Source organism: Eulemur rufifrons, chromosome 3 (genome assembly GCF_041146395.1).
Source record: "Eulemur rufifrons isolate Redbay chromosome 3, OSU_ERuf_1, whole genome shotgun sequence".
Lineage (NCBI taxonomy): Eukaryota > Metazoa > Chordata > Mammalia > Primates > Lemuridae > Eulemur > Eulemur rufifrons.
In genome coordinates this window covers 4,078,202-4,104,320 of record NC_090985.1, presented here as the reverse complement: position 1 = coordinate 4,104,320, position 26,119 = coordinate 4,078,202, and the positions used below count along the sequence as shown (strand labels likewise).

The 26,119-nt window shown below is 45.0% G+C and overlaps 1 protein-coding gene across 3 annotated transcripts in view; it reads left to right on the top strand.

The window, feature by feature from the left end:
* The first annotated feature begins 1,813 nt into the window (after window positions 1–1,813).
* Window positions 1,814–26,119, top strand: part of LOC138381920 (high affinity cAMP-specific and IBMX-insensitive 3',5'-cyclic phosphodiesterase 8A) — a 129,256-nt gene continuing 104,950 nt past the window's right edge. For all 3 annotated transcript variants that reach the window (XM_069466564.1, XM_069466562.1, XM_069466563.1), the window contains exon 1: window positions 1,814–2,150. In XM_069466564.1, the coding sequence (XP_069322665.1) occupies window positions 1,944–2,150 (207 nt within the window). In that variant the 5' untranslated portion in view covers window positions 1,814–1,943. The remainder of the gene's footprint in view (window positions 2,151–26,119) is intronic.

Here is a 26,119-nt window from a genome sequence, read left to right as displayed (position 1 = left end):
GCAGATCAAAGGCGGGGAAGACCCTATAATTTCGGTGGAATAAGGGGTGATGTTAATCACCTTTCCTGTGTTTTCCAAGACGTCTTCATGGAGCAGGTGGTGCCTGTATAAGGCAGAGGCATAAATATTATTATTGCTTAATGTGCTTAAATCCTGGAGCCACGTGCCAGTGGTTTGGGCCAGTTTGGCTGCTAAGGCGGGCAACTGGCTCAGAACCGCTCTGGGGTCCCTGGGTTTTGCTCTGCCGCCCTGGGGAACCTCCTGGTCCGCACCCCCGGGAGAGGGGAGCTGGGCTGCCACAGGGGACCTGGCTCCTGAGCCTGTCCCAGCGCTAAGCAGGGACTCCAGCCCAGGGCATGCCTGCGGGTCTTTACAGTAGCCAGGCCTGGACCAGGAGCCAAGGCCTCTCGGGGTTGCTCCTGGCCTCGCTGGGAAAGGTGGGGACCACAGCAGAGGAAGGGAAGGGGCAGGCCACACCCGCGCCAGGGTCCTACAGACAGGAAGCCCAGGGAGGGCAGGAGGGCTGGCAGGGGTCCCAGGTGGCCTGTTCCGGGGTCATGGGCCCTCCAGCTGAAGGGGAGCAGCCCCAGCCACAGAGACCTTAAGTGACTGGCCTGAGCTCACACAGCAAGCTGGTGGTGGTGTTTGAGGCCGCCCTGTCCAAGGGTGCTCACAGGCTCCAGCCCCCTCCCCAGGTCCTGCTCCTGCCAGGAAGGTGCCTCTGGGGTCTCCAAGGAGGAGGGCAGGTGCCCCCAAGCCTGTCAGGAAGCCTAACTCCGCAGCCGCCCAGACGCCTTGGAGCCCAAGGCGCGGCTCCCCGCAAAGACACCGCACCCCCGCCCGGGACTGGAGCACCTGGCCCTCACTGACACCCGCAGGGCGGTCCTTGCACCCGCCTTGTATAGGTGACAGCTCCGAGGCTCAGACACAGTGACCAGAGCGAGGTCACGTAGCTACTAAGTTACAGAGCCTGGATTCAATCCCTGAGGTCTCGCGGCCCCGCGCCAGAGGAGGCTGTGTGTCCCTGGGCAAGTCCCTTTACTTCTCTGGGCGACCTGGCCAAGGGCCCTTGTCCCTGGCCACGCATGCTCAGTCGCAGGGGGCGCCAGGAGGCGGGGGCGCCAGCTGTTTTGCATTGAGGCCTGCGCTCCCCAGAGGTCACCGCTGGGGGTAGAGCGTGGCCAGTCGCAGGCAGGACCGGGCCCAGATCGCTGAGAGGGAGCTGCACGCCCGCGACCCGCTGTATGCATGTAGCCGCTTCCGTGCTGCTCAGTGGCGTGGCCCCAGGCCAGGGCAGCCCAGGAGCTCCCCTCCCTGCTCCAGCGGACATGGCCCGGCCGCCCCGACGGCTCCTCAGGGCTGCGCGCCTCCAGGCCCGGACGGCGGGAGCGTCTAGGCCAGCGTCGTCCCCACGCGGGCGGCTCTGCCCGGGGCCGCTTCCTCGAGGGCGGCGGCCCAGTAGGCGGGGCCGCGTGGGTGTCCGCCGTGAGGTGGAGTCGGAGCCGGGGCGGTGGCGGAGCCGGGGCGGGGCCGGGGCCGGGGCCGGGGAGGCCGGGAGCTCCCTCCCCTGGGGGTCGCTCGCGCCGCGTGGACTCCCCGGCTCCGGGGAGCGGAGCGCAAGTCTCAGCCCCGCCATTCCCCGGAAGCGCGGCGCGGCCGTGGCGAGCGCGGCGAAGTGAGGGAGGCGTCCGCGGCGGCCACCTCAGGAAGGGCACGTTTGGAGGGGCGGCCGCGGGGCGCCGCCCGCCCCAGCGCCCCCTCCTCAGCTCCGCGCCCGCAGCGCGGTAAGAGTGGCCGCGCCTCCTGACGCCAGAACCGTGCTCGCACCGCCGCCCGCCAGGCGGCGCTGACAGGGCGCCCGCGGCGGCGCTGAGGCGCCCGGCTGGCCGTCTGCTGACCGGATCGCGGCTGCCCGCCAGCGTGTCCGCGGCGCCGCCGCCGGCATGGGTTGCGCCCCGAGCACCCACATTTCCGAGGGCCGGGCGGTGTACCAAGGCGGCAAGGAGGCCGAGGTCTCCCCGGGGCCCGCGGCGCCGCCGCCGCCATCTCGCCGGCGGTGCCTCACACAGGGCCAGAAGATGACCGCCCTGCGCCCGGCCCGCGGCGCCAGCCTCGCGGAGTCCGAGCCTCGCGACGGCAGCGGGAAGAAGGTAAGGGGCGCCGGGCGGGCTGGGGCCCCTGGTCCGCGGCGAGACGCGGGCAGCTTTCCCGCGGGGGCCGGCGGGACTCCCGGCCTGGCCGCGGTGCCCTCTCGGCCCCTTTGGGCGGCTTCCACAGACGCCCGCCGCCCTTCTGGCCGGGCAGCGTGCAGAGGACAGACGCCATCCCGGGGACGCTGCACGGCAGGCTCGCGGTTAGGACGGTGGCCGAGCCCGGGGTCGGTTCCGGGGACACTTCGGACGCCCAAGCAGCAGGGCTGCAGTGAGCCTGAGGTGGCTCTTGAGTGAGTTCCCTGTCAAAGAGCCAGCGGTGCAGAGGAACCCCCGGGGTCTCCTGGCGCTCCCTGAAATGCGACATCAGCGTGCACTTTGTTCTTTGCGTTCCCTGGTAGCAAGGGAAGGACAGCTGGCCCCGTGAGCCTGGGCACTGGACCCCGCCACCGTTCGCCCCGTGTCGGCTTTGCACACGCAGCTGCGGTTTTCCATGTTCTCTGGGGCTGCAGAGGTGGAATCTGGAAGGTGAGCTCTGCTTTGCTGCAGGTGTAGTGGAGGTCACGGTTATTGGCATGCATTCCGTATTTAAAGCGCGTGTAATCAGAAAACAGTCTCCGAAAGGCGATGTTTGAAGCGCTCAGCAGAAAGAAGCCTTTTATTCAGCAGTCTTACTGGACATTTTGTAACAGTTACTGTCATCTTTTTGAATTGCGCTTGTTCTCCAGGGCATCTTGCCTTGGCTTATGTTTTGTCAGAGTTTCTGGGCTCAGTCTTTGTTAAGGTTTTCTAAAAGAAAGCGAAAAAGGCAAAATTGGTTTGCTTTCCAGTTCTCCGGTTTAAAATTTTAAAGCTCAAACTCATGTGTAGGTTTATGTTTTATTAAACTGGTAAAAAATAAAGCACCTCGCGTGCATGGCTGCAGATTGTTGACTATCATCCCTCTCACCATCAATTTTTAAAAGACTTAATTTGCCAAATTTTCTTGATGTTTCTTGCTTTCCAGGGACTGCTAAACCTGGGAAGTTTGAGGGATACAGCTTGATGTACTTCCTGTTTTAAGGTTCTAGCAGTCATCATGATACTTCTCCGTATGCAAGGGAACAGTCTTTTTCAGTGTTGCAAAACAGAGTTGGAGTGATTTCCCCACTCCTCTCACACCCTAAGTGAAAACTCAGCTTCGCTCTGTCACAAGTTGAATTCCTTCTCCTATGGAATCTTTGAAGAAAGTGGTGGTGTAGGCTGTTAACCCAGGCTGCTCTTAGTATCCGTGTAAAGCTCATGCATGAAGCCTGCCTGGCTTAGGAAAAAACAAAAGCATTTTGTAGGCAAAGTTGAATGTGGCAACTTTCAAGCTTTCAAGTGTTTGACTCAAATCTAACATTGGTTTCTTTGCATTAAGTAGTATTACAGTTTTAGATTATCAAAGGAGCCCTTTTAGTACGAGGCCCGTGTGTGTCTTATGGGCCTTTTTGCAGTGGGCGAGGCGTCCTGAAATTCACCTGGCTGTCTTGTAAGCCTCCCAGTGCGGCACCTTGCTCTTCTGCTACCCACAGTGCCTACTGCTAAGAGTCCCTGCGTCACGTATTCCGCCACAGTGGCAGACCATTGCCTTGTGTTGGGGCCCCAAAACAGATTCATACTTACAGTGCCAGTGCAGTGGCATGCTAAGTAAGTGTTCATTTTTTGTGTGAACTGAATGCTGAGACATTTTTAATCATTGTAATTTGATGTCATAAAGCCTCCAATAGAGGCTTTAAGATAATATTAGTATTTTCAGAGCAGGAGTCAAATTATAAATTATAACAACAGAAATAATACTTGTTATTCATGAACTGTACATATTGATACCACATCTCAGCTACAGATATTTGTCTTTAGGTGTAGCAGAGAATAGAGCAGAGGTAAATAAAATATACTCTAGAAATTAGTGTTTAGAGAAGATAAACTTCCAGCAGTTTATCAAAAGCAAGTTATTATAAAATTAATTTTAGGTTTTTTATATGAACCTTTCAAGATCCAATTTTAGTTCATTAAAAAAGCTCTTAAAATGCAGCAAGTCCGTATATCTTTGAATTTCAACAAGAAATTCACTGGGGGAAGTTTTTATTGTCCTGTAGCGTATAATAAACACCAGTCCATCCGAATGCTTGGGAGACTGATAATTAATTGTGTTTTGAAATTAAGCCCTGTGTGCCCTACGCTGCAGCGTGTCCCACATGTGTTCCATGGAGCAATTGGTGGATTGTTAATCAGTATTACGTGAAAGAAGAGTTCCATGGTCAAGTAAGTTTGGGAAATACAGGTTGAACATTCCTAATCTGAAAATTGGAAATCCAAAATGTTCCACAACTCTGAAACTTGTTGAGCGCTGACACGATGCTCAAAGGAAACGCTCACCGGTGCATTTCAGATTTTGGATTTTCACATTAGGGATGCTGACCTGGTGAAGTATAACACAAATATTCCAAAGTAAAAAACAAATTCTGAAATCCGAAACCCTTCTGGTCCCGAGCATTTGGGATAAAAGATACTGGATAACCTATACTGGCTCCAACTACTTTCATCCAGGACTTGTCAGAGAACTTAAATTTCTTAAAATGCTTTGTGAATCTGTAATTGCTGTTTGGAGTGTGCAGCATTTCCTAAACTTTTTGATTATGAAGCCTTTTTCTTGAGGCAGGCCACATGCCAAAACCTGATTCCTTATGTGAGCTACCAATATTCAAAGTAGAAGAAATATACTTAACAGTAAAAACAAAATGTAATTTGCTTCTTATTGATTGCAGAGGTACTTTAGAATCTTGTAGTGCCTTAGGCTAGGTTGTCTGTATGAACTGATTTAAGTATTAGTAAAAATCCTCTCTGGCTGTTTGTTCAATTCAGGAGTTATAGTCTGTGTGGTTACAGATAATGAATGCTGTGTTCAGTTTGAACACTTACAGTTTTGTTTATTTTTAATCAGTGTGAGTTTTAACTGTAACATTTCAGTATTTTCTTGTCAGTCTTTTTACCCCGCTTCCCCTTTCCTTAGCTAGGACTTGAGTTGTCCTTGAGAGATTTTCAGGTGGTGTTAAGGGGGACCCTGTGCTCACCCTCCCTCGTGTTCCGCAAAAGCCCATTTCACGCTAATGATTGCTACAGCCCTCTGGCTGATCAGCTCTGTGAGGTGGCCGTGGCCTCTGTTTTGTTCACTGCTGTATCCCCCAGGCCTGGTGCACAGAAGGCCTTCCATAAACATTGGCTGCATTTGAGAATTGCATGAACCAGGCTGTAGAAGTGGAAAATCCACCCAGGTTTTGTAAAGTAGGAGAAGAAACAAGTTTTAACTAGATTAGAGGCTGCTAAGAGTGGACTTGGTTTTGTGGAAGAGTCTCTGCTTATTGCTTTTCAGAGCACTGTAGGTGGTAATAATATATTTCCACCCTGGTGAGCTGAGTAGCTTTCCCTAGGAAGAGTTAAGGATTAGTGCAGCTGGGTGGGCAGGACAGAGCAGGTGACAGATAATAGTGCTGCCACACACTAACCTCTAACCAGGTGTTACTGCCTCCCCCACTCAGGTAAGATCCTCTCAGAGACTCTCCGATTTGTCAGTCTCGATTGGCTTTGCCTGTTTCATTCATTCCTTCCATCTGCTTTGCTTTGCTCTTTACCCCCTTCTGCCCTCTTCCCGTCTTCCTCCTCACTCTTTCCTTCTAGCACCTTCTTGCACACAACTGGCCAAACTGGGTGTTGCAGTCAACCAAGGTTTAGTGGTTTCTCAGTGTTTCTTAGCTACGGAATAAAATTTCTTGCCTGTTCTTAATTTACCAAGTGAATTGATCAAAATTTCATATTTTCATAAAGTAAAACAATTTTCCCTTTTTCTGTGATCTGACTGATTTTTTTCCCCCTCCACTAGGGGTCTCTGACCCTTGCTAGTTTATATGAAATTACTGACGGTTTCCGTCTGAAAGTGAAGTTGAGAAAATGAGGCCGAACTTTCTGCTCCTGTCATAGCGACTGTAAATTACCTCCGGAGCTCAGGGGTGGTGAGTTCCCTGATCATTGTGTTCTTACGCCTTTCGGTGCATAGAATCTTCCTGTCTTGCTAGGCCGAGCTATAAAGTTATTTCTTTTTACATTTTCTTGAATTCGTATTATATATAAAAATACTTTGCATTTGTATCATTTTTTTTTTTAGTATTTGCTATCAATGCCACCGTAACTTGTAAATGTGAGTCTTAAGATAGACATTATGTCACAATTCTGTCAGCTCAGACTTGCCCCGGCCAGCTTGACCCTCTCCTTGCTGAAGCGACGGCTGTGATGTGATGGGGCCTGTGGTCCCTTCTGGCACAAATGTTTCCTGTCCAGTGGCTTTTGACACTGGTTTTCCTTGGCTTGCCCATTTGGATTGTGTTCTTTAATAGGGAGGGTTCATGATGTGAAGCAGACAGCGCAGAATAACCTAAACTGCCTTAAAGGACAGGATATTTTTAGAAATTAAAACAAAAGAAAAAAATGAAAGGACAGAGGGAGACGTTACTGAGGACATGAGTAAGCCTCAGTCTTGCCCACGGTCAGAGGCTTTATCCTGGTTTCTTACAGTGCGGCGAGGCTGTAGGCGGCGACGGACTCTCAGGTTCTTAGAGAGCAGACTGTTCATGTTAGGAACACCCACCATTTCTTGAATGCCCTTATGTCACAAGCATTGCACTGGATGCCTGACAGATCATATCTCATGTAATCCTTGTAACCCTGTGAGGTGGCCGTTATCATTCCCTTTTGCAGATAAGACACCTGAGGTTAGAAACTCACCCAAGGTCATATAATTAAGCTGAGATTCAACCCCCTTTGTCCTGCTCTCACCCCCTGGGTGGTGGTTCTCTGTTAGCTACCTATGGCTGTTACATTTCCCATTGTCTGGCCTTCTGCTAAGCCGTGGATGTCTGAGGTCACCTGGGTTTTATTTAAGCAGGTATCCTGAATCTGCATTATCTGGATTTTGTCTTCCTGAGGAAGTTGGTTACAGCCCTACCTTAGGTTCCTGTGTTTGTGGAAGTTTCAGCCATCTTCAGCTCTGTCCCAGTTGACTCCTGAAGTCAGGCATGTTGTGACACCTCCAGCTGTCCTGTTTGCTGTCTGAAATGAGTTGGCAGGGCATCCCCTGGGAGTCTCTTTCCCTTCCCCTTCCTCCTGCTCAGGCTCTAGGCAGCCTTCCTTAGCCAGGAGCTCCCCAGGAGCTAGCTCGTTCCATTGACCTTTGCCTAGAGCTCCCCCACCTCAGTTCTGCATGTACCTCTCCTCCTAGAGTTATTCAAGTTCCGGTAGAATGCTTGCTTTTTTATTTATTTATTTATTTATTTGAGCATCTGGATGCAGAGGGGTGGAGGCCGAAAAAGGCGTCCACCTTGAATGCTTTCTTGAGCCTCTCGTTGGACTTGTGCTCTTTTCTCTGCTCTTCGGACAGTCCCCTGTGACCCTTGTGGGCCTAGGATTTGTATCTTGAGCTTTCTGCTGGATTATAGGCTGCTTGAGGGCAAGGACTGTGTCTTAGTATTATTACAGTTCTCAGAGTGCTTGGCACACTCAGTAAACATTGGGATAAATACACAGGTCTCTAAGGCTGAAAGGGCTTTTATTCATGTTTCTTGAGTCTATCTCACCTTGTTTAAATTTAACAAAATCGTTGGAGTGTGTTGTATGTGTTTTAACAAAAAGCTGAAATACCCTTAAGCCAGTGATTAATCTGTGGAGTAATTAGTAAAGCTAAATTTAGCCAAGTTGGGGTTGAGCAATGTTCCTGGGCCCCTTCCTTCTGTTCTACTTTTGTTCTGCTGTGGTAGGAGGAGTGGTAGAATATCATGTCAGAGAGCTGTTTTGACAAGTTTTGTATTACAGTTTCTGAGCTACAGGCGTCATATGTAGTTTCCTGTCCACACAGACAGGAAGGATGTTGCAGATTTCCCCAAACTTTGAGGATGACCTCAAAGAACTGGGGATGAGGGCTTGCCAGTGCTTTTGTTCTGTACGGGTTGGAAACACACCTTGGGTCTGTTGAATTCATCCTCTTTCCCTGTGTGTGTCTCCCTTTCATGTCCTATTAGTATAGCAGCTGCTTCAGCTCCTCTCTCTCTGCCAGTGGGACAGCCCAAAGGGCTGATGGCACAATGGCAGTTCCCATGTTGTCTTCAAATGTTTGGAATTGATGGAAGTTCCCCAGGGAGGTGCTGTTGAAAGAATACAGGAGGGGCCAGAAGACGTGTCTTTTAGATGCAGTGGCTCATCCCTGTAATCCTAGCCCTGTGGGAGGCTGAGGCGGAAGGATTGCTTGAGCCCAGGAGTTCGAGGCCAGCCTGAGCAAGAGCGAGGACCCCCCCCCCCCCGACTCTACAAAAGAGAAAAAAAGAAAAAGCAAAGAAAAAAATTAGCTAGATGTACTGGTGCACACCTGTAGTCCCAGCTACCCAGAGGCTGAGGCAGGAGAATCACTTGTGCCCAGGAGTTTGAGGTTACAGTGAGCTACAATGCTGCCACTGGACTCTAGCAGGGTGACAGAGCGAGCCTCTGTCTCAAAAAACAAAACAAAAGAAAAAACAGCAAACAAAAACCCCAACAACTAGATCATCTACAGCCATACCACTTTGAATGTGCCCAATCTCATCTGATCTCCGGAGCTAAGCAGGGTTGGGTCTGGTTTGCACTCAGGTGGGAGACACGCCTTTTAGATCCAGCTGCATCAGGCGTTGCTGTGTGTTTGGCAAGTCCTGGTCCTGAGTTTTCTCAAGTGTAAAATGAGGCTAGATTACCTGAGGTTTGGTAAAGATCACTTAAAGTAATTTGTGTGAAAGTGTTTTGTAAACCTTTCTCAAAGGCAGACCTGGCTTAAATATGTCTGCTTATTTTTTAACACAAATCTCTTTGTGTTTTTGGACTCTGTGTAAGTCCATAGTTTGTTCTTTTTTCTTGCTAAGTAGTATCCTATTATATGAATAAATCACAATTATCCATTCTCTTGCTGATGGATACTAAGGCCATTTCTAACTTTTTGCTATTTGACTTAAGCTACTTTGAATATCCTAGGATAAATTGTTTTGTAGATATAGGCTTTCATTTCTCTTGGGTAAATACAAAGAAGTGGAATTACTGGGTCATAGGATAGGTATATGTTTAGATTTTTAAGAAACTGCTTGACCATTTCTCAAAATGGTTATACAGGAATACACTCATACCAACAGTGTATTAATACAATAAAAGTTGGGTTGCTCCACATCCTTGTCATCGTTCGGTATTGTGGTGTTAGGATATCTATGTTGATTTTCATGCACAGTTCCTGTGGAGCTTCATAACTCCCAGAGTCTTTGTTATAATGTTGGTGCTTTAGGCCTCAGGAAACAGTGTCCTTCTATCTAACCTTCTCCTGTCTTCCTTTCTCCTGCTCAAGACATGATTCTAATCTGATTGTGGCTCAGAAGGCCCTCATTCCAGAGAGGGTCCTGCCCCATACCCTGGAGGAAGGAAGGCCAGGAAGAATCTGGACAGGCCTTGCTGGATTTAGATCGTGCGCTTTTTGTCCGATCACATTTCTACACAGTTGTCAATGATGCCTATGCAACGAAGCCTCCATAGAAACCCAAGAGGACTGGGTGGGTAGCTGAACACCAGAAGGTTTCTGGAGGGTGGTGTGCCCAGGGAGGGCAGAGAAGCTCTGCCCCCACTTCCCCCATACCTTGCCCTGCGCATCTCTTCATCTGCATCCTTTGTGATACCTGTTATACTAAATCGGTAAATGTAACTGTTTCCCTGAGTTCTGTGAACTGCTCCAGCAAATTAATGGAACCCAAAGAGGGAGGGGGTCATGGCAACCCCAACTTGAAGCTGGTGGGTCAGAAGCCCCAGAGACCTGGACTCGCCCCTGGTGTCAGGGTGGGAATGGCGGTGGGGTGGAGTGACACATCTTCGGAACTGAGCCCTCCCGCTATGGGATCTGACACTATGTCAGCGTAGATAGTGTCAGAGTTGAATTAGAACTGTGATCCCCAACCCTGGGCCCAGTACCAGACCATGGCCTGTTAGGAAGTGGCCTGTTAGGAAGCGGCCTGTTAGGAAGGCAGCTGCCCATCACTGTCATGAAACTTAGGAACTGGCCTCACAGCAGGAGGTGAGTGGCAGCTGAGCCTCTCATCTGTGTCATCTGTATTTACAGTCCTTCCCCATTACTCGCATCACTGCCTGAGTTCTGCTCCCCCACCCCCATCCGTGGAAAAATTGTTTTCCATGAAACCGGTCCTTGGTGCCAAAAAGGTTGGGGACTGCTGAATTAGAGGACTTCCAGCTAAGTGTCCACTGCTTGGTGTGTGGGGAAAAGCCCCAGATTTTGTCACAGAAGGCCTGTTCTGTGTTGATTGCTGTGGAGTTTAGCAGAAACCTTCGTCTGAGGGGTGTTTTCCCAAAGCAGGTGTCAGTATTTTCACGTTAGCCATTCTGGTGGCTAACACCAGATTTGCATTTCCTTGATGGTTAATGACTTTGAGTACTTTTTCATGTTCTTATTGATGATTTACTGTATAAGTTTTTTGAAGTTTATTTTAATACTTTTTTTTATTAAAAGGAAATAGAAATATCAAGACCTCTGGGTTGGGAAGGACTGAATAAGCAGGTTACACAAGGTATAAAGTACTTTACTATAAAGTAAAGAATTGATAAATTTAACTATGTTAAATAAAGACCTTCTCATCAAAAGAGAATGAAAAGGAAAGCCAGACACTGGAAAAAGATATTTGCAACGCATAATCCCAATCAAGGATTAGTATTCAGAATATATATAGAACTGCTACAAGTCAATAAGAAAATGACAGGCCGGGCGCGGTGGCTCACGCCTGTAATCCTAGCACTCTGGGAGGCCGAGGCGGGTGGATCGCTCAAGGTCAGGAGTTCGAGACCAGCCTGAGCAAGAGCGAGACCCCGTCTCTACTAAAAATAGAAAGAAATTATATGGACAACTAAAAACATATATAGAAAAAATTAGCCGGGCATAGTGGCGCATGCCTGTAGTCCCAGCTACTCGGGAGGCTGAGGCAGTAGGATTGCTTAAGCCCAGGAGTCTGAGGTTGCGAGGTTGCTGTGAGCTAAGCTGACGCCACGACACTCACTCTAGCCTGGGCAACAAAGTGAGACTCTGTCTCAAAAAAAAAAAAAAAAAATAAGAAAATGACAGTCCAGTTGCAAAATGGGCAAAGATTTGGGCAGGCACGTCACTGAAGAGGAAACCAAATGGCCAATAACTCTACCCAAAGATGTTCAACCTCATTGGGAAAATGCCAATAAAAGGCACAAGGAAGTAACATTTTATACCCACCAAATTGGCAAACATTTAAAAGCCTGACAGTATTTTGAGGAATTCCTCAACACTAGGTAGAAGTGTAAATTAATTCCACCAGGGATTAATTCCACTGGGCGGGCAGGGAACCATTGTCATTACCAAGTAGAGTTGAACATGTTGCCCTGTGACCTAGCGAGTTCACTCCTAGAAACTCCTACACATCTATACTGGAAACACGTGCTAGAATGTTGAGAACAGCATTGATTTTAATTGCAAAGTTTCCTGTAAAACCCAAATGTCCATTAACACCGTAATGGATGACCAAGCTGTGATATGCTCTAAGAAAGGAGTACTTTACACCTGTGAAAATGAATGAATTCTAGCTCTAGGTGTCAACCTAGATCGATCTCCAAAACTTCATGTTTAGAGAAGGAAAACGTTAGAGAAGAATTTATAAAGTATGATTCTTTTTATTTAAAGATTAAATAAACAGATTTAAGAAAAAGATTAAATTAAAAGATTAAGTAAACAGTATATAGGTATATACATAACACACACATAAACATAGATGTTAAAGCTGTAAAGAAAACCAAAGAAATAATTATGATAAAATTCTGTTAAGGAAAGAAATTTTATTTTAAGGACTTAAAATGGTTAGCAGGCTAATGTGAGTACTTTATATTGAGGATATTGGAGGAACATGCCCTGCCCTGCCCTGAAGGAACAATTAGTCCTTTCTGGAAAGGTGGGAGTCGTCTCTGACCTGGAAGTGATGGAGGTGCCTTGAGGGTAGTGGGAGGGTCAGTAGCGTGGTCTGGATTGGTCATAGGCCCAGAGAGAGGAAGGGAGGGAAGTGTTTGACAAGGGCTAAGGACACTGGGAGGTTCTGGAGAAGTTATCCCAGGGTAAGGGAAAGGGTGGGAGTGTTTGTTCAGACTGTGAGGAAGGTGAGGAAGGGTAGGAGAGAAGGCCTGAAAGCCAGGTTGAGGATATTTGAAGTCCATGCTGTAACCTCAGAGAACTTCCAAAGGCTTTTCACTTTCGTATTTTATGCAGATTAGGTCACAGGCAGAAATTGCAGTGAGTGGGATGAGGGGCAGCTAGAGGTGGGCACTATCGAGGGGGGCCTGTTGCAGTGGTTCAGACAGTAGGTGTGAGCAGGTATAACTAACTTATTCCTCTGTCTTTCTTTCTTTTTCTTTTCTTTTCTTTTTTTTTTTTTTTTTTTAATTCTACTGGCACTGAATTGAAGCTCAAGGTATAAGTAATTTAGCGCTGTGGTTTGGGAAATGAGGGAATGAGTGAAGGAAAAACTGACAGGCTGGGGACAGACTGGGTTGGGAAATTGGTGGGGCGAGTGGAGGGTGACTCAGAGGTTGCGGTTTGCCAGCTTAGGACTGTGATAACATGCCACAGTTTGTACAGTGCCTTGATGGTTTGCCAAATACCATTTTTATACATCATCTTATTTGATGTTCCCCAAAGCCCTGTGAGGTAGAAAGGAGGGATTTTATTTTTCCTGTTTAAGACATAAAGAAGCAGACATTCAGAGAATGAACAACTTGTCCAAGTTTGTGGTGGCCACTTACAGAAACAGGTTCGCTGTCACAGCATAGGGTAGAAGTCAGAGGAGAGAAAGGGAGTTTTTTAAAAAGGCTTTCTCATCGTTTGGTTCTGGGTTCATTTGATAAAAGTCAGCTTTTACTCTTCCTGATTGTAAACGTCATGTTCATTATAGAAAACTTGAAAAGTATAGAAAAGAACAAGGATCACTGAAATTGCACAAGCAGGAGGTAACTTCTTATAAAATGGTGGTGTGTTTCCTTCCATCCTGGTAGATTGCCTTAAGGAAGTGTAATTAACAATTATTTTTTAAACAGTTTTGTTCTTTAGTTTTAGGAAACATTTAGCTATATTTCTTCAAGTGTTATTCCCTTATGTTTTCTCATTGCTGTTCTTCTGCACCCCCCTCCAGAAGACAGCATTTAGACCTGTCCTTCATGTCTCTTCACTTTTCTTTTACTTCCCCTCTCTGCACTCACTTCTGGGGGGATTTTTTAGCTCAGTCTTTTAACTCATTAATTCAGTCCTCAAGGTCTACTTGGCTCTTTAGCCCAGTGAGCTTTTAAATTTGACAGTTTCTTTGTGTTCAAGATTTATGGTTCTCTTTTCATAACTGCTTCTTCATGTTCTATGGTTGCAGCAGACTCCCTTATCTCCTTGAGGGTGTTAATTATACTCACTTTCAAGTCCTATTCTGATTGCTGTTTATTTAAAACACTTTTTTATTGACTTGTGCAGTCAGCAAAGTGTACAGAATCCCTAGGGGTACAGCTTGATGAATTTTACCTATGTATGTCCCCATGTGACTGCCACCGAAATCAAGAAAGACTGATTCCAGCATTCCAGAAGGCTACCAGGTGGCTGTTCACTGTTTTTAACATTTTGTTTTGAAAAATCTCAAACATACAGCAATCTTGACGGAATTTCACAGTGTACCCTTGTGTACCCAATGCCTGTGTTTTACGTTAGCATTTTATTATACTTGCCTTATCACAAGTGTCCATCCGTGCATCCTCTGTCTATCCATCTTCTTTTTGTTTGCTACATTTTGAAGTAATTGTCCCTGTATTGGCAGAAACATGAAAAATAATAAATAAATAAAATACTAAAACAAATGAAAAAAAAACCATTTTGAAGTAATTGCAGATCTCACTATAGTTCCCCTTAAATATTTTCAGCACGCATATCATTAATTAGAGGTCAATATTTGTTTAGACTTTTTCTCTTTTGAGGTAAAATTTACATACAGTGAAATGCACAAGCATTTAGTATACATTTGGTGAGTTTTGACAAATGCATACATATATCTGTGTAATCCAATCCTCTGTCAAGGTATAGAACATTATCACACCAGAAAGTTCCATCATGCTCCTTATCAGGCAGTCTTTCCCTGACGTTCCTGCAGCCACCTTTCTGATTTTTTCCCACTGTAGATTAGGTTTGCATGTTCTAGAGCTTAATATAGTGGAGTTTATAGTATATAATCTTTTATTTAAGACTTCTGCCACTCAGTATTACATTTTTGAGATTGATCCATGTTTTATGGTCTGTAGTTCATAGTATTGTTGACTGTTAACCTTTTTTCTTTTTTTGAAATCCTGTATGGAAGAGTGACTATTAACGTTTAAAAGCTCATCATGTTGTTAAATTACCCCCGCACCCACATTTTAATCTCATAGGAGCATGTGTGAGAGTGCTTTTGTCCCCTTTGACAATCTGATTGTGAGAGGTGGTATTTTAGCTTGAATTTATTTCACTAATTGTTTATTATCTTTTTCCCCTCAAACATGTTTTGGACACTTGAACTTTCTCTTCTGTGAGTTGTTGATGTGTGTTGCCTATTTCTCTATTTGGGTTTTAGAGTTAAAAAATTTATAAGGACTTTCTCATATGTTTGGAAGTTAAGTTTTGATTCTTGTGCATATTGCAAATCCATTTTCTTTAATGAGCTTTTTCTTTTTATTGGCTGTATTATTTAAAAAATTGTATATATTTTATATTTTTATCCAATTAAATCTAGCAGTCATAATTTTGTTTTTTCATTCGATTTATAAAATATCTTTTATTTCAGAAGCAGCATATATGCCATGTAGAAGATTTGCAAATTCTGAAATAGTTTTCATCCCCTTGAGATCATTGATTGCAACATATTTGTATGTTTCCAGATTTTTTTCTATGTGCATATACATGTGTATTCATGCACATTTTCACTGAAATTAGATCATATAGTACATACTGTTTTTTAAAAATTGTAGTAAAATATGCATAACATAAAATTTATGATTTTAATTTTTTTTTTTTTTTTTGAGAGATAGGTTCTTGCTTTCTCACCTAGCCTGGAGTGTACTGGTGCAGTCATAGCTGACTGCATCCTCCAACTTCTATGCTCAAGTGATCCTCCTGCCTGAGCCTACTGAGTAGCTAGGACTACAGGCACATGCCACCACACCCAGCTGATTTTTAAATTTTTGGTAGAGATGGGGCCTTGCTTTGTTGCCCAGGCTGGTCTTGAACTCCTGGCTTCAAGCGATCCTTCTGCCTTGGCCTCCCGAATCACTGGGATTACAGATGTGAGCCACTGTGTCCACCGGTTTTAATAATTTAAAAGTGTACAGTTCAGTTGCATTAAGTATATTCATATTGTGCAACCATCACCACCATCTATCTCCAGAACATTTTCATCTTCCAAAACTGAAACTCTGTACCCATTAAACAATAACTCCTCATCTCCTCCTCCCTGCCCCTGGCAACCACTCTTCTCCTTTCTGTCTGTAGGAATTTGATTATCTAGGTGTGTCATATAAGTGGAATCCTACACTGTATTTGTCCTCTTTTTTTTTCAAATCAGAGTATTACGGGGATACAAACGCTTTGGTTACATAAATTGCCCTTGCACCTCCCAGCAAGCGTGCCCATCCCCCAGACAGCACACAGTGCATCCGTTAGGTGTGGATTTACCCATCCCCTCTTCCCGCCCACCTGCCTGACGCCCTGTGAATGTTACTTCCTATATGTGCACCATAGTGTTGATCAGTTAGTACCGATTTAATGGTGAGTACATGTGTTTGTTTTTTGATTCTTGTGATAACTTCACTTAGAAGAATGGGCTCCAGCTCAATCCAGGGTAATACAATTGGTAGGTCATCATTTTTTTATGGCTGAGTAGTACTCCATGGTATACATATGCCACATTTTATTAATTTGCTCATGTATTGATGGGCACTTGGGTTGTTTCCACATCTTTGTGACTGTGAATTGTGCTGCTATAAACATTGAAGTTCAGATGTCTTTTTTATAGAATGTCTTTTTTTCCTTTGGGTAGATGCTGAGTAATGAGATTGCTGGATCAAATGGTAGATCTACTTTTAGTTATTTGAGGTATCACTGTATTTGTCCTCTTGTGACTGGCTTATTTCATTTAGCATAATGTCCTCAAGGCTCATCTGTGTTGTAGCATGTGTCAGAATTTCCTTCCTTTTTAAAGCTGAATAATATTGCATTGTATTTCTATACCACATTTTGTTCATCTATTCATCCATTGATGGACACGTGGGTTGCTTTCAGTATTATGAATAATGCGACTGTGAACAGGGGAGCATGTATGTTCTCGAGTGCCTGCTTTCAGTTCTTTTGGGTATGTACCTAGAGTGGAATTGCTGAATCGTGTGCTAATACCGTTTTTAATTTTTTGAGGAACCACCATAAGTACATGCTGCTTTGCAGTGTACTTTTTTCAGCCAACAATCTGCACATTTCTATTTCAGTCTTTTTAGAAATCTTAGCTAATATCTATATCATACTATGCCAATATCCCCTGATTCCAGAAATGTCCCCTGCATTGCATCTGCTTATGACTCTTACATTTCTTTTAGTCTAGCACCTCACGCCCCCACTTTTAAAGACACAGACTTGTTAAAGAGGCCTGAGCAATTGTGCCCCAACTTGTTTCCTGTTGTGTCATTTGGCATTCCCTCTTTCTGCCATATTTCCCATAACTGGAAGTTGTGTCTAACGTGGATTCAACTTCAGGAGTTTGGCTAGAATACATCGTTGGTGATTCAAGAATCACCTGAGAAGACATGCAGTATCTGATTGGCCATTACGGATGCTGAGATTGGCCATTGAGTTAGGATGATGACAGTCTGAGCCTTCCACTGCTGGATGATTAGGTCCCCCTCCTATGACCAGAAAGGGATCTGTGTGGCATTTGGCACCATACAAATGTTCACTTCACCATAGGCTACTCACGTGAGGCTTGTCTTTTCTTCTTACTCTCTTAGTATTAATTGATAATTCTTATCTAAAATAATAGTTCTGGCCGAGCGCAGTGGCTCACGCCTGTAATCCTAGCACTCTGGGAGGCCGAGGCAGGTGGATCGTTTGAGCTCAGGAGTTCGAGACCAGCCTGAGCAAGAGCGAGACCCCGTCTCTACTAAAAATAGAAAGAAATTAGATGGACAGCTAAAAATATATATAGAAAAATTAGCCGGGCCTGGTGGCGCATGCCTGTAGTCCCCGCTACTCGGGAGGCTGAGGCAGTAGGATCACTTGAGCCCAGGAATTTGAGGTTGCTGTGAGCAAGGCTGATGCCATGGCACTCTAGCCAGGGCAAAAGAGCGAGATCCTGTCTCAAAAAATAAATAAATAAATAAATAAAATAAAATAATAGTTCTGATTAGAGTTAATGAAGGATGTTTCCTTATTCAGTTACATTTTTACATGCAGTAGTTGGTGTTCTATAAAGTAGAAGTTTCCCTCATCAGTTGGGGTTATTGGTTACTATTAAATATAGTTCTTATTGGAGAGTCAGGATAAATAATACATTTTTTCCTTTAGTTAACAATTTTAAAGATAAGGAGTTTGCTGCCTCAGATGGTAAAGAACATGATGGATTTTTTTCTGGATTTCACTTTTGTTCAATTTAGTTATGGACATAGGGATTTTCATTGGGCGTTTGGATGGATCTGTTACAGTCTTTTTTTTTTTTTTATAAGACAACTTTGGCTAGTTGGGCTCCTTCATATTGACTCTTATGTGCTTTCAACATGATCCTGTTAATCTTAGAAAGCACAACTAGTTGTCCCAGGCTCAGGCATGGGCCTTTTCTCCAAGGTGCCCTGATTCCTCTTAGTGGGAAATAGTGTTGGAAACTATAATTTGGGTATGACAGGTACTCATTAGTTGAGGATTGACATTGTTTTCGGGCCATTTTAGTGGATAAATCTGAAAAATATACACATCAAAACCCCCAGAACTATGTATTAATATTTCTTTTCAATTTAGATTTAATAATTCAGTGTCTTATTTCAGTATGTTTGATTTTATAATTGTATCCTTTTTCTCTTACATTGATAACTTTGGTTTGGTTTTAAGCTCAAGGCTTTATCCATCCAGATATATAATAGTTAAGTATTCATTCATACATTTAAATTTTATTTTCTTTATAGTAATGGGTTGCTTAATGACAGGGATACATTCTGAGAAATGCATTGCTAGGCGATTTTGTCATTGTGCAGACATCATAGTGTACTTACACAAACCCAGATTTCATAGCCTACTGCACACTGAGGCTGTATGGTGTGCTCTGTTACTCCTGGGTACAAGCCTGTACAGCATGTTACTGTACCGAATACTGTATGCAGTTGGAACAGAACGATAAATATTTGTGTATCTAAACATAGAAACAGTACAGGAAAAATGCACCATAAAAGATGGCACATGTGTGTTGGACACTTACCATGAATGGAGCTTGCAGAACTGGAAGTTGCTTTGGGTGAGTCAGTGAGTGAATGTGAAGGTCTAGGACATTACTGTACACTGCTGTCGACTTTATAAACACTGGTCACTTAGGCTATACTAAATTTATAAAAACAGTTTTCTTTCTTCAATGATAAATTAACCTGAGCCTACTGTAACTTTTTAACTTTATGAACTTTTAAATATTTTTAACTTTTTGACTCTTTTATAGTAACACTTAGCTTAAAAGACAACTCCTATGTTAACAATGCCTTCTTCTGGACTAGTTCCTGAAGGACCTGCCTGAGCCTGTTTTACAGTGAACTGTTTAATAAGTGGAGTACACTGTAGTGATAAAAAGTATAGTAAATTTATAAACCAGTAACATAGTCATTTACTATCATTCTCACGTATTATATATGAAACATAATTGTATGTGCTATACTTTTATACGACTGGCAGCACAGTAGGTTTGTTTACACCAGCATCACCACAAACACGTGAGTAATGTCTTGCCCTAGAATTTTATGATGGCTACGATGTCACTAGGCGACAGGAATTTTTCAGCTCCATTATATAATATCTTAAGCACCACCGTCATATATGTTGACCTTTGTTGGCCAAAATGTCATCATGCAGCACATAACTGTATATTCTTTCATTTTTTAAGCCAATCAAATTCAGCAGTGGGGGGTTGTATACCAACTTTAGTGACACGAATGTTCGTAAGTTCTGATAATCCACTACCAAATGCACTCTCATCAAGCAGTTTTACTGTATCAGAAGCAGTAAAGAAATTGAATACCTGGAATTTCTAAGCTTGGATGTCGTTAGGGAAGTTTCTTGATGATTGCTAAGTGGCTCTGTTTTCATTTCAAAGACAAGTACGGATACCTGTTTTCTCTTCTTAGTTTGTAAGTGTACATTCAGAATTGGAGTTGACATGCAGTGAAACCTAAAGTATTTACTTAGTCATTCATGGCATATGTGATCAGCTTCCTTTGCTGTCCTAACACTTTTTAGATAAAAGCAGGAAATGTTCCCTTTTCCTCCCCAAGTCATTATGCCATGTGTCTTTGTTATTCTAGAGTTAAGAAACAGGGTCTTGAAAAGCCAAAACTTCTATGTGGAGTGAACGATAGTAAAGCCCTGCCTTGGATGAAGAGGGCAGGCCTTGCATCAGCCTGGCCCGGCAGGGCCAACAGTGTTACCAAGAGGCTCAAAACGGCTGTGCACGGTGTCACACCTGTAATCCTAGCACTTTGGGAGGCCAAGGTGGGAGGATTGCTTGGGGCCAGGAGTTCTATACCAGTCTGAGCAAGAGCGAGACCCTATCTTTACAAAAAAGAAAAGATAGAGAAAATTAGCCAGGCATGGTGATGCACGCCTGTAGTCCCAGCTACTCGGAAGGCTCAGGCAGGCGGACTGCTCAAGCCCAGGAGTTTGAGGTTGCTGTGAGCTATGATGATGCCACTGTACTCTAGCCCAGGTGACAGAGGGAGACATTGTCTAAAAAAAACCCAAAAGGCTCAGCATGCCTCTGTGGTGATAAGTGATAGTTGACTTTATAAGCAAACATATGCTCATTTCAATATTGACAAAAATCAGTGCTTCCATTAGACATTAATCTTTAGTGAGATTAGTTTCATAGACTGTGAGTTAGGAAGTGTTTTAGTGGTCTTTGTCTCACTTAAACTCCATTACAGGCGTTCTCTTGTCAGTTATCCATCTACACAGAGAATTGTAGTTTGGTACATTTTCATGATAAGGAGGTGACTGATTCTTTATTGAGCAATAAAATGTTGCCTTATTTATTCAACACATATTTAGTGCTTACTGTGGGCGAGGAACTGCACCGGACATTTGCCGGTAATGTGAAGATGAGTAAGATGTGGGCTCCCTTTTGAGATGATAAACTCACTAGGGGACAGACTTGCCTCTAATAATCGTATGTGTCTCCCCCGCGCCTTGATTCTGTAATACCTGTTCAGCAATCTGAACACACCATTGCTGTGCTATAGTCAAAGAGGGCAGGGGAATCGGAAGCAGAAAACTTGGGTTCAAAGTGTGGCTTTGGCTTTGGTACTTGCTTAGCCATGTGAGCTGGGACAAACCATGTAACTTGTCTGTGAGCCACAGTTCCTCGTGTGAAATGTGGATGTGAGAGAAGGTGTGGGAAGATCCTTCTAATGTACCGTAAAAGTGACAGACTTTTCTTGTTTCTCTTTGCTTATTAAACAGAATGGTGTTTTCTGACCATTGGGTCAGTGAAGAAGCTGTGTTATCATCCTTTCAGTGCTGCTGAATGTACCGATAATGGAAAAATAAACAGCACTGCCCTGGTTTTCTGGTTGTGAACCAAAAAACTTGTTTTCAGTGCCAAAAGCTGTGTTTGCCTTGAGAGGCCAAGAATGTTTCTACAACGCAGGACAGCTTCAGATCCCATGGTGAATCTCTTGGGTAATCACAGGGTTTTGGTGTAGGTTCAGTTGTTCATAGGGCGAGCTTTGCTTGCTGTGCTCAGTTCCTGCTGGAGTGAAATAATGTAGGCTGGCTGGAGGTGGTCTCTGGTCAGGCTGTCATGAATTGAACTTGTTCTCCCAGTGTGCAGGCACTGGCTCATCGGAGCAGCGTGCCTGTCCCCTAGCCAGGCCCTGGAAGGACCTCCGAGCACGGCCCTTACACTGGGCCCTGGCTCCTCACCAGGTTGACTTGGGGTCAGTGGTTTCTACATGGTGGCAATGAGGGCTTTGCTCCAGCCCTTCCCGTTCTTACATTTTCAACTACTGTAGAACCAGGTTGCTCAAATAATGTGCTTTGTTTTTCTCTCTCATGAGGACATTTTCTGGAATTTTTATCTCACCTTATCTGTTCTTCTGAAGAACATGTCTTCAGACCTCATTTCTCGAGTTCCCAGATAACCAAAACCCACATGTTGAGAGGTCCAAGAGATCTCTACCCTGCACGCCGAGGTTCAGAGGAGGAGCAGGGAGAGCACATGCAACCATGACTGTGCCATTCCCATGTCTAGAACCTCCTGTGACTCCCCACTGCCAAATTTGGACTCCTTTCTTTGGCCTACAAAGCCCGCCTGGTGGGCTTTCAGCCCCTCTCCAGCTTCATCCTGTGCCTCACAACCTGGATGCCTCAGGCACTCACACTTCCAGGAACTCGGTAACCTCTGGACTTTGTGTGGTTTCCTTGCCAAAGCTTTGCTGAGGGTTTCTTCCTGACTTAATCAGCAGAATTAACCAAGATCCTTGAAGGTAGAGCTCTAAGAATGAAGTAGGTAACTGTAAGAGGAGGTATTTTATGTCTGGACGAAATGCCCTCAGATTTTTGTGTTTGTGGCATTCCGTTCGAAAAACAAAAACAAAAAGCCAGGACTGCGATGAGGTGCAGGGTTCCAACTCTTAAGGCCATGCATGCTCAGAGGCTGGAGAGGTCCCTGTGGTGTGCTCCGGGACGGCTTTTGCCCTCCTGGCTGTTTCACTGTGGCCCTGAGAACCCAGAGAGTTGAAGGAGGTCAGCAGAGAAAGGATGGACATTCTGGGGCTGGAAGAGTGTGCTGGTGGCTGACACTGCCTAGCCTTGGTGAATTCCTGGATGCGGTCTCAGGCTGCCGAAGTGGCTTCCCCTTGTTCTTCAGATAACACCTGAAGAAGTTATCCTGTCATTACAAATCAAAGCTCTTCTGGATTTGATGGTGCACTGCCGAGTGTCGAGATCACTCATGATTGTGTGGGACAAACACCCTTTTCCATGATCAGCTTGACACCTGTTGTCATCTAGCTTGTGACACCTTATCTTATTAAAACATAAGTCACCGATCAACTAAGATTGATATAACAATGAAGCTATCATATGTTGGCTGTTCATTATTAACTAAAACCAGGTACTGTTCTAAGTACTTTGTGTATATTAACTAATTTAATCCTTATGACAACCAGTGGGCTTGGTGTTGCCTTAAAACTTCACTTTTTAAGGACAACAAAACTGAGAAAGGTAGGCAGGTCTAAAGTGGCAGCACTTGGATTCAAAACCCAGGTAACCTGTTTCCTGAGTCCATGTTCTTAATGATGATTGTATAGGAAAAACTAACTTTTTCTTTCTGTACTCAAACCATTCTCAGTACTTCACTTCTGCTGCTGGATATGTGGGAGTTTCTCCCACACAAAGCAATTTTGCAGTTTTCTGCAGACACCAACTGGGTGTCCTAGCAATCAATTCAATTCTGACATTGTAATTAGTGCAGATGGCACAGGTTAAGGGTTCAGTCCCACAAAACTGCCCCCCACTTGAGATGCCTGTCACAAGTAGTAGGTCCCCAGGTTACCCACGATTTCTGTCTGACTTGGCTACACATTGGACGTTTTTGTGATCCCCTTCTTGAGTTTTATAATTTGTTAGAGTGGCTCATGGAACCTAGGAAAACAGTTCACTTCCTAAATTACCAGTTTATTTCAAAGTATATATTAAGGATACAAATGAATAGCCAATGAAGGACATACATACGGCAGGGTCTGGAAGGGTCCCAAGCACAGGAGCTTCTGTCCCCATAGAGTTGGGTGCAGCATCCTTCTGTCTCATGAATGTGTTCTTGTTCACAAACCTGGAAGCTCCCTGAACCCATCGTTTTGGATTTTCCTGGAGGACTCATTACATAGGCATGATTGATTAAATCAGTGGCCACTGGTGACCAACTCAACTTTCAACCCCTCTCCTCTCCTCTGGGGGGAGGGTGTTCAAATTCCAACCCTTTAATCACATGGTTGGTTCCCTTGGCAACCAGTCCCCTCATCCTCTGGTTGTCTAGGGGGCTTTCCCTAAATTACCTCATTAACATAAACTCAGGTGTGGTTGAAAGGGGCTTGTTAGGAATAACAAGACACTTCTCTCACCTTGATTGGCCTGGAACTGCTGCAGAGCTGTTTTAGGACAAAAGGCCAAGTATTACAGCAAAAGATAAGCTGTGAGCCAGGAACTGTGGAATAAAACCAAAATACGTATTTCTTATTATATCAAAACTGTACTTTGGTATTTCTGTATTTTTCATTTTACTTTTTTTGTTTGTTTGTTTTTTGAGACAGAGAATTGCTCTATCGCCGAGGTAGAGTACAATTGCGTTGTCATAGCTCACAGCAACCTCAAACTCCTGGGCACAAGCAATCTCCTGTCTCAGCCTCCCAGGTAGCTAGGACTACACGTACATGGGGGCAGGAGGAGAGACACCTGGCTGAGTTTCCTATTTTTGGTAGAGATGGGGTCTCTCTCTTGTTCAGGCTGGTCTCGAACTCCTGAGCTCAAAGGATCCTCCTGCCTCTGCCTCCCAGAGTGCTGGGATTACTGGCATGAGCCACCAGGCCAGCCTCATTTCACTTTTTTGAGTTTAGTGAGATGTCACAAATTTTTGTGTGCTTTTTCAGATAATTTTCCTGATTGTAGAGGTGAGGATTCTTTGTACTGCAAATGACATCAAGCCAGTCTAAGCTAGTTGGAATTTGTGGCCCAGCATAGCCTGGCTGACATAACCAGACTAAAGGAAGGACAAGCTTCTGGTACAAATGAAACCAGGACTCTTTCTCCATCTTTCCTTCTCGGTGGTGCCATCTTTTGTTCTCTTGGTTTGCTTTGCACTGCTCAGTAGGAAACATTGTCCTCCAGTAGCTCCTGGCCTCACATTTCATAGCATCATCAATGGGGAGCCTCTTCTCTTAATTCCCATTTGGAAAGTCCCAGGGAAGAACCACGATGGGCGTGGCATGGAACACTTGCTCGGCCCAGTGGCCAGCGCGTGGCCTCTGTGACGGGCAGCAACTTTCACAGAACGGGGTGGTTGGAAGAGGGGGAGCAGCCTCAGAGGAAGGGAGGTGCTGGCTAGATGGAGGAAGAGCAGCCCCTGCACTGGGGTTCCAAATGCTTTTTAGCTGAAGGACAAATACCACTGTTATGTGTAATGGCAGCTATTGTGCCTAGTTTCACTACAAGGCAGTTCATATTCTGAGTTACTAGAGAAACTTTCCATTTGCTCTGCTGAGAGAATAGATAACTTGTGGGAAAGTTTTAACAAGATTTGATGTAGAAAGGACTTCCCAGGTGACCCTCACTTTGTGTCGCCTGCCTAAAAGATATTTATAGGAATTACTCTGTGTTCCTCATCACTTCTCGTTTTGCCCAGTACTGTCATGGTTATCACTTGTTCTGTGTTTGCATTCCAGTGGTACGATCATTGCCTCTTGTATTCTTATGTTTCCGTTTCATCAGCTAAGCCTGTATCTAGGGCAAGGCGCCCACCCCGCAGGTCTTAAAGTTTTTCACCTTAGGGTCTGCTGACTGTTGTAACAAACTGAAAAATACACGAAAGTCTCAACCTTGACCGAAGTTTCTCAGTCACATAAAATTTAACATAGGTGTTCTCGATCAGTGGGGGACAGTCCTCTAAGTGGTGATTCCGAGACCAAGGCAAGGCGCCTTCCACCTGTGTCTGTGCCATCTTCATCACCTGGTTGCCAAGATCACTATGCTGTCTGCATGGACAAGCTCACAGAAGGGGACAGAACGTGGAGGGTCATGTGTGAGAGTTTTTTAAGAGTCAAATCTAGAAGTGGTCCACATCAGTTTGTTCACATTCCATTGGCCACATGGGCACAGCTAATTTCACTGAAGGCTGGGAAATGTGATCTAGCTGTGTGCCCAGGAAGAAGAGGAACTGGGTTTGAACAGCCAAGCAGTCTCTGCCACACTTCTTTGGTAACGTGTCATTCTTCCCCTTTCCCCTTTTCCCCTTTCCCTTGCATAGCACTTGTATAGTTTGGGTGGAATTGAGCCCACTGCCAGCTCCAGGATGGACCCCAGAATCCTTCCTGCCCCATTCCTGGTTCAGTAATCGATGGGCAACCCAGGCCTTATGCCAGGCAGGACGTGGAATTCCTATGGTCCTAGTTATTAGTTCAGGGGCAGGCATGTGATATAAACTGTCCCAGTGAGACTGTGCAGTGTTTGGGGGAGAGGCCACCCTCACCCAGCCCTCTGCAGTGAGGACAAAGCCAATTCATGGGTGAGAAGAAGCTAAGAGAATTGCCGGGTCATAGAGTTAGAGTCCTACGGAACCTTTCCTGACGCTCGCAAGATGTGACTCTGGACTTTACATTAGCAGGAGCCCGTAAATCCACTTTATTGCATAGGAATTTGAGATTAATTTTCTTTACTTACAACCACAAACATCCTGACTGATACACAGTATAAAATGGAAGGGGAACCGGGAGGAAGGGTAGAGTCTGCATCTCTAAGTTCTGCTTCCTTTCATTGCATATTTCTGTGATGTTTCTTTGACTGCTTGAACACAACCAAGCAGGGTCTGAGTTGG